Source organism: Gavialis gangeticus, unplaced genomic scaffold (assembly GCF_001723915.1).
Source record: "Gavialis gangeticus isolate Ggan-Ray unplaced genomic scaffold, GavGan_comp1, whole genome shotgun sequence".
NCBI lineage: Eukaryota > Metazoa > Chordata > Crocodylia > Gavialidae > Gavialis > Gavialis gangeticus.
In genome coordinates this window covers 53,316,116-53,329,538 of record NW_017729030.1, presented here as the reverse complement: position 1 = coordinate 53,329,538, position 13,423 = coordinate 53,316,116, and the positions used below count along the sequence as shown (strand labels likewise).

General features: G+C 42.6%; 1 protein-coding gene across 1 annotated transcript in view; it reads left to right on the top strand.

Moving 5' to 3' along the window:
- The first annotated feature begins 3,794 nt into the window (after positions 1–3,794).
- TMEM154 (transmembrane protein 154) overlaps positions 3,795–13,423 on the top strand; it is a 24,240-nt gene continuing 14,611 nt past the window's right edge. Inside the window, exon 1 of the mRNA XM_019522215.1 lies at positions 3,795–3,959. Coding sequence (XP_019377760.1) covers positions 3,827–3,959 — 133 coding nt within the window. The 5' untranslated portion in view covers positions 3,795–3,826. The remainder of the gene's footprint in view (positions 3,960–13,423) is intronic.

Sequence of the window (13,423 nt, the reverse complement as noted above, 5' to 3'; positions counted from 1 at the left end):
TTTAATGAGAAAAAAAAACAGTAGTGAGAACATAACATGCATAAACCAGGGAGTACAGGGGACACTACAACGCCCTGAGGGGGCAGGATTCAATAAAGTTTAGGCACTTACAATCGTACACATATTCATCCAGTTGACGAAAGACAGGTTTAACAAAATATAAAACACAAACAGCAGAACAAACAATATGGGTTGGTGAAATATGAAAATGCACAAAATACAAAACATCAAATAACAAGAAATATAGGGCCTAGGTACCTGGGGGGGGGTGGGAAGAGGGAAAACACAATGAGTCCTTTCTATTGCAACAAGAACTCCTCCCTGTCACTTCACTCACCCCAATTCATCCTAGCTGAGACTTGAACTCCAGTCTCACACATGGTAGGCAAAAACCCGCTACCACACAGCCACCAATGCTGGCACTGCTCTAAGCTGCTAGGGGTTTTAACTTTTCAGGAGCCCCTGCCTCATGTTGAGCTTCCTGGCCTCTTGCTGGAGGAGCTGGAAGCAGCACTGGGAACCTCTCAGGTCACTGCTCAGCTTGTTGCTGGAGCTGGGGAGCCTCTCCTGCTGGCTGCAGGATCCTGGAGCCCAGTGGGGAGCCTCTCCTGCCAGCCATACACCGCACTGCTGAGGGTCCAACTGCTGCTTGCAGGTGCCACTCCTTCAGGTTCTTCTGGGGCAACTGCTGCTGCCCCGTTGGCCCAGCTCTTGCCAGCTCTTTGAAACTCCTTCCTCATGGTCCCTTGCTGGTCTTCTCTGAGTCAGCTGCGTTGCCTCTTTTATCCCCCTCCAGGTGACCCGAGGGGCCAATCAGGGGACATGGAGGGTGTCTCTGGCACCTGATTGATGAGGAAAAGGAATCCCAAGCCCTCCAATTATCTTTTACCCTTTCAAAACCCCTGGGCCAAATCATTACCAGCTAGCCTGTTACACTAGCATAAACCAGTATCCTCATCCTGCATGTTGGGGCTTGGTTATGCCCCTTGGCATTATGGCATGCTACACACATTGAATCATCTTCCTGTCTTACTGCTCTACAGAGAGGGGGTAAATAGCTTTCTTCCTTACCTAGTACATCTGAGTTAACATAAGTTAATTTTCTTCATTTTCATGGCCTTTCATAGCTTATGCACACATACCAGTTACCTCATATTTTCTATTGAAATGTCATCTCACATCTTGGATCAGTACACAATGTAAGCCTACTTCACCCACTTCTTAAATGTGTCTTCAAGTGTCTTTATTTTTATACCTATGTTGGTCCTTGTGTTCAAGAGGAGGTCTCTGTACATATCTACAAAGCCCTGTTATAGGTTTCCTTTATTGTGAGTCTTATGAAAACTTCACAGTGGATAGGTTGCTGATGTCCTAAGGTCATTGCCTGTCCATCTGACCAATATTGTTCCAGTGTTTCCTTGGTACTCCCCTGCCAGTATTCACTTACTATTTCTTGTGCTATACCTACCATGGAAACTATTTGCGGGTAGGGATTTTCTTCTTTTTTCTGTTTGTACAGCACCTACTTAGAAAGAGATCCTGGTCTACAGATGCCTGACTGGGGATTCTAGGCATTCCAGTAATGGTAATGATTACTAATCACAACTGGAAATACCTCTAGTAATATATTAGTATAAATTTGATAGTCATACTTTTCTTTTCTGCAGCTTCTTTCGCTGGAAAATCCCAAAGCACTGTGTAAACACTAAGAAGCAACATCTCTCCGTGGCATGTAAGCATTGCCTGCATGGTTATTTATTCCTTGAGCATCCTCAGAAAAAGATTTGATTAAGTATCTATTATTTCATAATTCCCAACCCATCCTTAGGTCCCTCATGTCTTCAGTGTTTTAATTTTGCTTTATATATCACTTAGAAAAGTGAACAAATATACATTACCAATAATAAACTACCTCAATTGCTATTTAGCAGATTTATAAATACTGTAAATCTGTTAACAAGTTGGTCATTAAAATAATCACTGACCTGTTTCTCTGAGATAATAGCTGAGAAACCGTAACTAATGACCTACAAAAGCAGCAATGTGTTAAGCAAAATTAGTAGTGGCAGAGCAAAGCACACAATGAATCACCAAGGAGACTTCCACAATGACTAATTTTTTGTCAGCCACCAAACTTTGACTCACACTAACTTTGAATGCAGTACAGTGAGGCTGCTACGCAGGAGGCTGTGTGCACACTTCTCTCCCCTTCTCAGTTGATTTCCTACTGAAGAATAGTGTTCAAGTAGTCCCAGCAGTCCAGAGTAAAACCTTGCACTTATTAGGATAGATTTTCAGTAGAGGGCTGCTTCTTATCTCTATAATGGGGCAAAACAAAGCGGGGATCTACATACTCCTTAACTTGGAGAAATGTATTCTCTGAATCTGAATTTGTGGCCTGAGCCCAGGCTAGGTTCACCACTGAGATTACAAAAGGGAGGAAGTGGGATTACAAATGGAGGTGAGTGGATCCCTGCTTCATTTTCCATTATAACCTATTCTAGTGATGTGCCGCTAGTGTGATCTTGTGGTCTCCTCTTGTGCAGTCTTAGAAATCCAGCAAAGCAGCAGAAAACCCAAAGGAAGTGGTAAGTCAGGGAAATGTGGTACACATGTTATTGCAGAAGAGCAGACAAGGGTGAGTTTTCACTGCTAAGGTTGCTTGGGGAGTGAAGAGTGGAAACTCCCCAAGAGGGCAGGGGGAGAACGCAGATCCTCATGATCGTGGGAGGGAAGTCTTGGGAACTTACTTTTATTGAGGACAGTGAGCTGAGATAATTGCCACTCAAGTATGTTCCTACAATCCCCTGTAAACCTGTGGAATATACAAACATGTCAAGCATGATCTCCCCAGCAAATGAGTCCCATTCAGGCTTTTTTATGTGGTTTTCTTTTGTTTGTGCTTAGATTTTTTGTTAGGGGGAACTCTTGCCCAGGAATCACTTTCTCCTCTACCCTTCCCCTACTTAGCTATAAGGAGTCACACAATGAATAATTTCTGCTGCTGCTTAAGTCAAATTCAGATAAGAATATTGAGCCTTACATTTTGTAGCATTGGTTTCCAGTATTGTTGACTAGCCCTGGCCGCTGGGGTTCTGTTGGCCTAGATAAGCTGCCAAACATCTGCCTGTTGGAGTAAAGATTTTCTAGTGCCATACTAGTTACAATAGTATGCAAGTTCTCCCTGGGTAAATAGAAATGTATAGTGAGACAGTGGGGCTTTCTTTTCTTTTCTTTTCCCTAGATAAAAATGGACTAAAGAGTTCAGTTAGTGTTCAGTTAAATGCTGCTGCAGACATCACTTTCTTCTGTTTGCTAACAGCTGTGTTGGTTTTGAACAGCGTTTTAAAGCATTTAAAACCAAACTTTTCAGACACAGATCTTTTCTCTTAGGAACCCCATAATTTGTGTAGAGGTAGAGATCCCTGCGCCCTTTTGCAAATCTGACCTTTTGAGGTATCCATAGGAAACATAAGTAGTAGAAAGTGTAAAATCCTCCATACAAAGAGAGAGATTTTATTTTGTGCTATTTTGTGCCCATCTGTCTAGGTATTTATACTATGCTCATTGCCATGACAATGAATTTAGAGGAATAGATGATGTGTTATAGACATAGGTCTCAAAAATGAGAATGATACAGCTCCCACTGACAGGTCACATAGGTGCTTCAACAGAAATAGTGCTTGAAGAGCAACTTTTTTCTGTCTTTTGCAATCATTGCTTAGCTGACAAGCCCAGACTGAATTACATCACTTCCTAAAAGCAATCAAATACTGTACCTCTCCTTAAGAAATTTACTCAGAGAAACCCAAGCAGGAAACAGGAAATGTACACGTTCCTGCAACCTAGGGAGAAATTAACACAGAGCATCATGTCTTATCACAGAAAAAGCAATATGCACAAGCAAAATTTCATGCTGTTTTCTGCCCTGTTTCTTGCCGCAGGATCCACCAGTTATGGTAAGTACAAAAGAGCCTTTCACGTTCTAAAGAAGAACTGAGAAATATGTTTTGTGCCTGCAGCTATCACGCTGTTGGAACACCGTGAAAATCTGATCTCTCTGAAAGATATTTGTAAAAACTTGCACTGTGTTTCTTTTAGCTTTATAGCTTTGCTGTTTTCAACTGTCTGCTCTACTTATTTGTTCTACAGACAAAGATTAGCTTGAGATACCATTATCCCAAGAACTCAGGTGTGTTCAGAGGCAGGTTTTTCTTGTGACCCAACAGTAGTTTTCTGTTATTATTTTAACAGTGCAGTGTATTTTGTTTCTAAAAGGCATGCTTTCCTAATATCAGCATTTAATGGGGAAGTTTAAAAAGTGTGCTTTAGCTGCATTCAACATTACAGCTGAGTATTCATGCAGCCACAATGAAAAAATGATATTCAACAAAAAAATAGTTTGTACCATAGACTAATATACCAATGTTCACTCTTGCAGAATAAAATATTCTCTGTTGTAATTCGGATAATTTCATTTTGAAGGAAAAAAATCATTAGTTAAAAAAAGCCACATAACAAACCAATAAAATGCTTGTGTGTCATGCCCACAGGCTTTTACCAGTTCTGTTTTTTATGCATGCTACTGTGGGTTTCATTTGCATTTTGTGCATGAAACAGCAGCAGTAGATGAACAATGTTGGCAGTTCTTTTAATAAAAACCTACAACTGTTTTCCTTCTGTGCCTTTGGGTGTGAAACAAATCACAATGAAGTATTTCAGTATGCATCAATAATAATGCAGTAGCCAGCAACAGTTGTCTGTAAAGCATAAAGAGAGAACAGATACTCCCATTGTTGCCAACCTACTTCCATTATGGTTTTAATGACTTTTGTGAAAAGGTTTGGGGGAGGGGGGTTGTTCCCCATAAAAACAGTGTTCAGATCACAATGCAAAACTGGGTTTGAGTCTCCCATTACATTAAAGATCTTACTATGGCTAAGAACCACGTTTAACCACATAAGAGCTCTGACTGAGTTATTGTGTTGTAGTCTTACCTAAATAGATCAAATCAAAATGCGCTACAGACACAGTTAAAGAAATAGATAATACATTCTAGGCCTCAAACTTTCATTGCAACCAAAGTCAACAGAAAAAAAAATCCCTGCCCACAACAAGCAGAGAAGCAGTGCTAGAAGAGGAATTCTCTAAGGCATGATGGAAAACAGACAGATTTCAAAGGATGTGGTTTAATTAGGCTGCATCTTTACTAACTCATCTGGGGAATTTGATGAGGCAATGCAGGTCATCATTACTTCCTTAATCATTTCTACCTGGTGGTGGTCTGCTCCCAGCCCCCTCATCCCTCTAGAACAGTTACACAGCCTAATCATAATCAGCTATCCCTCAATATGAGGCTGATGTCTGCCAGTGGTGGGGGTAGGGTAGGGCAGGGGAGAAATTACCGGTGACTTTTAAGGTGGCTGAGGAGTCCAATCCATGCTCTGCAAGTTTTTCCACACTTATGACAAGTGCTGCCTGGGTGGGGGGCACACAACTGTTGGTCAGGATGTTGTGCACTCTGCTGTGTTCTCTTTGAAGTGGACTGTACCTTGATATATGGTGCAGCGCCATTAAGACCTATTACCAGCCAGCACTTTCCAATTTGTAGGGTTGATGCCACCCTTCTTACAGCATGCTTTCAGGATGTACTTGTAGTGCTTCCCCTGTTTTCTGCGGGTCCTCTTACCATGACTAAGTTGAGAGAAGGGGACGCAAGTGTCAGCCATCTGCATACCATGTCCAGCCCAGTGGAGTTGGTGGTTCACGATCTTTGCCTCAACTCTGGTTATACTAGCTGCAGAGAGGATGCTGGCATTAGTGCAGTGGTCTTCCCATCTAATGCGAAGAATCTTCCTGAGGCAATGCTCATGGAGCCATTCCAGGCGCTTATGATGGCTTTGATATGTCACCCACATCTCACATCTGTAGAGGAGCCTGGGGATAACCACTGCATTGCAGACCAGGATCTTAGTTTCCTTCTGCAGATCTCAGCCATCAAAGACGCTGTGAAGCAGCTTTGTGAAGGATACGCTGGCACTGTGAATCCTATGTTCGATTTCTACGTCAAGACCAACTGACAGTTTAATAACATCTCAGATGAGCGGTCACAGGCAGGTTAAAGGGGTTTTTTTTATTCACTGAATCACACATTAGGAACCTCTATCCTGTTCCTAAGTTTCTTAAGGATGCTTTCGTAAGTCTAGTTCTTAGTCTAGTTTATAAAGGGATTGGAGCCCCTATGAAAAAAATACCTCCACTGGTCACTTACTAGGATGTATCTTTTTCAGCTTTACCTCCTAACCCACCCACTGGGTCCTGGGCTGCTGTAAAAAAGGCAAAAAAAAAACCCCACCTTGCTGATCTGATATTGAGGAAAGTTCCTGTCCAATCCTGAAAAAGGCAACTACCATAATACCTAAAGCAGACTGCAGTCCTACTCTGATCCGAGGGGAGAAGAGGTGGGAGCTGTTAATCTGAGCAAGAGAGGAGGCTCAGACTGGAGGGATGGTTTAAATCCTCTTCACTCACATGCTCAGGGCCCACTTTCTCAGTGCTCCCAATCCTAACAGGTGGGATTCTTAACAGATCCCCTATCCTTTTCTATACCCTCCATCTTTGAGGTTTGGGGATTACAATCTCTTTCTGAACTTGATTTTAATAATACTGAAGGGTCCACATTCTCAGGCGGTCTCTGTAAGGCCTCACCTATGCTTATGCAGCCATTTAGAAACAGGAGGCTTTAAGAACAACTGTAGTGCTAATAGCAACAATCCCTTTCTAAATCTCCTTTCTGAATTGCACTCGAGTTTTGCAAAGTCCACATCTCAGCTACATTAGACTAAACTATGCTTTAATTAATTCTGGGTGTATAACCAGATGTGTCAGCACAACAGCTGGTTTTATAACCCAAACTGCACTGGCATTCCTGAGAATGTTCCAGGTCCTTTTGTATTCTGTTGAGTCCTTGGGAAGTTGGTGAACAAGATACCGTTGTGCCATACAATAACAAACATGTTCCGACACAGACGTAATAATAGGCTTCATGCAGAGGACATCAGGAGGCGAGTGTTAGATCCCACACTATATTTGTGCTGCATCTCCATGCTATTATCATTCTTTGCCATCACTGAAGAGGCTTTCTCAGTTCAGATTCTAAATATGCTAAAACTTGTACAACAGTATTTACACAAACCCTACACTACTGGAAAGAGCTTGTGGGTCAAGTTGCACTGAAGAATGATTCCCTTTTTCTCTTCACCATAGTGGTAAGTTCCAAAGTGGATTTGGATTTGACAAAACTAAGTATTGCGAGTTGCTAACAAAGTGAAATGAGGGTTTGCTTATCATCCTCTTTTATCTGCTAACATACTCTTTTGTCTGCCTCCTCTTACTCCCAATGAATTGCTTGCCAACTGCACCATTTGCTGTCCCTGCTTGCTTGGTCCCTAGTTGGCCTCTCCAACATTTCCAGACAGGAATGATCCTGCATTGCATAGGCAATGGTTCTCAAACTTTTAGGACTCAAAGCATGCCTCATTGGACTCAAGGCACCCCTCCAAAACTTCTGTGAAATAGGTGGCACAAGTTTCAGTGGATGCCACTTATTTATATATTACAGTGTTTACCTCTTTGCAGAGGGGCCTGGCAGTGGAGGCAGGAGACTGGTCAGGCATGGACAAGCCTGAGCCTGTGCTCATCTCCTCACACCTCACTTATCCCTTCATCCCTCAGGGCACCCTTTGAAGGATCTGGCAACACCCTCAATGAGAATCACTGGTACAAGGGGTTGGACTAAATGACCTCCTAAAGTCCCTTCCAGCCCCATTTTTCTGTGATTCTGTCATTCTGTCTGACATGGCACACCACATTTGGAGCACCCTCCCTTTTCAAAGATGACCCTTAAGTTCAGCTCTCTGTAAGGCAGGTATGGAAACATGGACCAGTTTTTTACTGAACAGGTGAATTCTTTGTGTATCTTCTCTCATCACCTTCATTTTATTCATAAAGGCTTTACTTCTTTTATGTTCCTAAAATGCAGATGCATGTCAGAGAGAATCTTTCCTCATACATCAGCAAAACTGTGTCCTAAATGCCAGTCTGTGACCCCATTGCAATGTCCCCAAGGTATTATATGAATGCTAATAATAAAGGCTCATATATAGATTTTAAACTTTTGAGAAAAGCAATAAGAATCAAGGAGTCTAGGAAGATTCCCCATCACAAATTGTTGGGGAAAATGAGGGTTCATGGATGTCACTGAAAACAGAATTGGAAGACAGCAAGGTAAAGCAGGTGTAAGTAACTACACAATTTGGTCTACAGACCTTTTTACTGGTGATTAAAAATGAGACTGAAGTTTTCCTAAATGCTGGAGTAAATTTGCAGCACTGGTGGGAAAAAATACCAGGAATAAAGTTGTTCCAGAAATACAACCTAGTGTAGGAGAATAAAGCTGTCCCATAATCTAGAAATAAACGGAAAGGTTCAGACATAACTAGCTGAAACAGTTTTTTGGTAAACATCTGTTTTTAGAGGAACCTTTCTATGGATTTGACTTTCACAACAGTGTAAATTTTACTTCTTTAAACTAGCAAATCTATTAATTGGCTAGTCTCCTGTTCTTTGAAGGATTGCTTCCTAGGTATGTATTTAAGGCACATATTAACATGTAACCTGATCGTTCTGAGGCAGGAGACTCCTTAGCTTTACATCCAGTTCAATCAGATAAATATGGTAGAAAATATTCAGACAGAAATTAAAATGAACAAACTGAAGACACCCCCGACAGGACATGTCAATAAATAAATGCAATGTTAAACAAAATTGTATTTGCAGCATGCCACCTGTATATATTTTAAATACATATTATAGGATATAGTGGCTACCTGCTTACATCAGTACATACAGTATTTTAACCATTTTATTTTTAATACCTAATTTCAGTCTTCCGTTAACTGGACCTTTTATGTTTTCTAGAAAACAATTCCCTTTAAAATGAGTATTTTTTTTACTCTTTCATCAATTGAAATAGAGTCTTTAAAAAAACCCAAACCTGAAGTACACTACTGCACCTTCAAAACATCTCTCTTCAGAGAATTCTTTAATAGTTTGGTTTTATCAGAATCTGGTAGGGGAATTTTGATGATTTTCTAATGGCACACTAGATGTGCTGATTACACAGTTTTCTACTTAGTTCCACATTCAACAAAAAAGATGTTTTCTCACCTGCTTCCTTTTTGAAGAAATTAATTTATACCTCTTGGTGCAAAACCAAAACCCTCAGAGGGGAAAACACATCAGGTATTGCATTCAGATAAAAAAGCAACATAAATTGCTCCTGTTTTTTGCTATCTAAATATGTAAGGTCGAATCTACAAAAGGTGCTGAAAATAGTGGTGGCAGTATTTTATTTACAGCAAATTGGGTCAGTGATAAGGAGTGGCAAGCAGGTTTCATCAGCATCTCAGTAATAAAAAGGAGATAATGCTAAGGAAGATTTTTCTGACATAGTGAATATGCCTGCATACAACACTGTTTGTCCTTTTCACAGTTTAAGTGAATTTCCTTCACTTCAGAGTGCCACCAGTAGTGGTAATGATCCTACTGTGAAATGTGTTTTTAGTTGCTGCTAAAAATTGCTCAATTATAAAGGGCTAGACTCTGATGCTCTTACTCAGTTTTGTAGTATGTTCCTGTGGGGAGCCCCATTACTGCTTATCACTAAAGATGTACTACACACTGTGCATAAGGGTATTGGAGTCTGACTGAGAAAGGGACTAATAGCACTGGGCTGGGTGAGCAAGGGCATGTGCTGTGCAAGGTCCCATCTACAGCTTCACAAGTACACATCTGCTCTGTTCTGTAATTCTCCTTTCCCACTAATTAGAGTTATGCTACACTATGCAGTGCCTCCATGGTGTTGACAGATGAGATCACCATAAACATTATCTGTCACTTGAGATCTAAGTCATAAATTGAACCCTGGGCTTTCACAGTTATAAGATAGAGAAGTTAAAGTGAAATCTCTAAATGCAGCAGTTAAAATGTGGGTGGCAACAGCAGTTTCCTGAAAACAGCCTGGTATAATTGGCTACCCAACTGCAGAAGGATGTATTTAATTCTCGCAAATTAAAGTACCTGAGGAAAAAGAAATTGTGATCAAGGAATAGATGGCATTTTGTCTCTGGGATGATATGAAGTGAACAAATACTCATACTAACAAGGTCACCCCCTGTGTTTTGACATTTTCTTTGCCTAGAGAGGGGAAATGGTAATTCTGTTTAACATGGAGACAAGAGATTTGAAATCTGCTTTATAGCTTGAAAACACAGGCAAATAAAGAGCAGCAGAGAGATTGAAACAGTCTCTCTTGGAAATGAAATTCCATCTGCAAGCTTAGTAATGTGGTTAATGAGACTTAACTATTTGTTCTTGCTTTAAAGTTCACATCAAGTTTAAGAAATTTGAACAACTTTGATAAATGATTTCCTCTAAACATAACTAAAACTGAAGCTGCTTCCCCTCAAACTGCTCTATTTGTACAAATTTTAACAGCAAAGTAGACAGGTTTCAAGGGAAAGGTGATCAGAGCAGAAAAATAAAACAAGGTCTTTCAAACAGTTCTGTGACACTGTGTTGGTTTGTCTGACCTGCCAATATTCTGCTTAGCCAGGCAGTAGTTGACAACCCATGTGTCTGCTTTAACACTTTGGCCAATTACAACTGCATGGTGATGTAAATAGGCATTGAAATCAGTGACTATAAACAATATCTGAAAGGAGAATCAGGCAAAAAAGAAATAATAGTGCAGTGCAGTAATCCCTCTGCCTGAGAACTTGCTGATAGACTTAAAGCAGAGCCATGAATATAATGAGTTATGAGAGTAGGCAAAGAGAATTCACAAAGAATCATAGAAAATTAGGGTTCAAAGGGACTTCAAGAGGTCATCTAGTCCAACCCCCTCCCCAAAGCAGGACCATTCCCAACTAGATCATTCCAGCCAACCCTTCTTTTTACCCTTCAAATCCCTTCCTAGCTGCAACTCCAATTTCTCTTTGGCCTTCCTTTTTATCCCTGCATGCCTGACCAATGCTCTTGTACTCTTTCATAATCATTTGTCCAAGTTTCCACCTCCTTTAAGCTTCCTTTTTGTGTTTTTAGCTCATTGAAGAGTTCTCTGCTAAGCTGAGGTGGTCTTCTGCAATATTTGATAGTCTTCATGCACGTCAGGGTGGTTTGTTTCTGCACCCTCAGTAAAGTAAAACTAGCTATCCTGGACTCCTTTCGTCTTTAGACTGGCCTCCTAGGGGATCCTGCCCATCCATTTCCTGAGCGAGACACAGTCTGCTTTTCTGATGTCCAGGGTCCTTACTCTGCTGATCTCTTTCCTTCCTTTCCTCAGGATCCTGAACTCAATCATCTCATGGTCACTGCTGCCCCAGATGCCATCCACTTCTATGTTCTTTACCAATTCTTCCCTGCTGGGGAGCAGCAGGTCAAGAAGAGAACAGTTCCTAGTTGGCCTCTCCAACACTTCCACCAGGAAGTTGTTCCCAACACTTTCCAAAAACTTCCTGGATGGCCTGTGCAGTGGTGTATTGCCCTCTCAGCAGATATCAGCTTGACTGAAGACCCCCATGAGAACCAGGGTCTGTGTTCTGGAAACTTCCATTACCTGTTTAAAGGAAGCCTCTTCCACCACAACATCACCCTTGTTGCTCTCCCCTCTAACCCTAACTGAGAGACTTTCAATAGGCTTGTGTTCAGTTTCAAATTGGAGCTCTGAGCAATCATACAACCCTTTTACATGAAGTGCAACTCCTCCTTCTCTTCTCCCCTGCCTGTCCTTCCTGAACAGTTTATACCCACCCATGACAGTGCTCCAGTCATGCAAGCTATCCCACCAAGTCTCTGTTTTTCCAATCACATTGTAGTTCCAAAACTGTGCGAGGACATCCAGTTCTTCCTATCTGTTTCCCAGGCTCCATGCATTCGTGTACAGACACCCAAGGTAACTAGCTGATTGCCCCACTTTCCCAGGAAGAATGATGAAGGCCTCCCCTGTTACCCCCTTCTACTTATGCCTCCTCCAAGTCACCAGCTTTCCCACTTACCTCAGGGTTTTGGTCTTCATCTCCTGACAAACCTAGTTTAAAGCCCTCCTAACTAGGTTAGTGAGTCTGTTTGCAATGATGCTTTTCCCTCTCTTTGTTAGGTGCATCCCACCTCTTCCTAGCAATCCTTCTTGGAATAGTATCCCATGGTCAAAGAAGCCAAAGCCCTGCTGGCAACACCATCCATGCAGCCATGTATTGATATGAAGAATGTGCCTACTCCTGCATGGGTCTTTCCCCTTGACTGGAAGGATCGAGATCACCACCTGAGCCCCTGTCCTCTTCGCCCTTGGACCCAGAGTCCTGTAGTCACTTTTCATCTGCTCAAGGTCACCCCTAGCAGTATCACTGGCTCACATGGATGAGCAGCATGGAGTAGTAGTGAGAGGGCTGGATGAGTATCAATAATCCTTCCATGACATGTTGGATATGGGCTCCAGGCAAGCAGCAGACCTCCAGAGACAACAGGTCAGACCAGTAGATGGACTCCATCCCCCACAAAAAGAAATCTTCAACCACCACCACCCATCACTTCCTTTTGGTGGGAGTGATCTGGAAACACTCAACCTTGGGGATGCTTGGCCTGGCCTCCTTCACCGGTGGAACATGCTTCTCCTCCTCTGTTGCTAGGGCTACATATCTGTTCTCTAGGTAAACCACTGCAGGTGGGGATGAAGACCTCTGCATGCTGCCAAAGGCACAAGCTTCCAGGTTCTACCTTCCTGGGAGCCCACCACTCACACTGCAGGCAGTCCCCCACCTGGATGTCACTGGAAGGAACCTGCAAGCCACAGTCTCCACAGCAACAAACCAGGACCTGGGTGGAAGCCTTAACAGTGGGTGATCCTGCCTGCACAGACACCTCATAAGTGCAAGCAGAGAAAAAGCTGGCAGTAGCAGTGACTCTGGCACTGTGATGTCCTCCAGCCATCTCTGGGTCTCTTGAATCTGCTGCCTCTCTCTTCCTGCCTGCAGAAGTCTGAGGCTGTCACAGAGAGAGGTGTACAGTCAATCTACCCCAGATTTGCTAATTCTCTTTGGTACTTGCAGAGCTGACCTGAGCAGAGTGCAGAGCTCGGGGCAAATCAGCCCATGTGGGACCCCGTTCCCACTCTGGTCCCATGTGCCCTAGACGCGAAGAAGCTGCCACTGCCATTGGCAGTGGCAGTGGCGGGAGGTTGAGGTGGCGAGCAGCTGGATGTGAAGCCAGCAGTGTGGAGTCAACACAGCCACTCCACCCAGCCTGGGGTGGTCATTTTGATTCGCCCCCCTCCACCCCCCCTCCAGGGGTGGCCCTGGGTACTCCG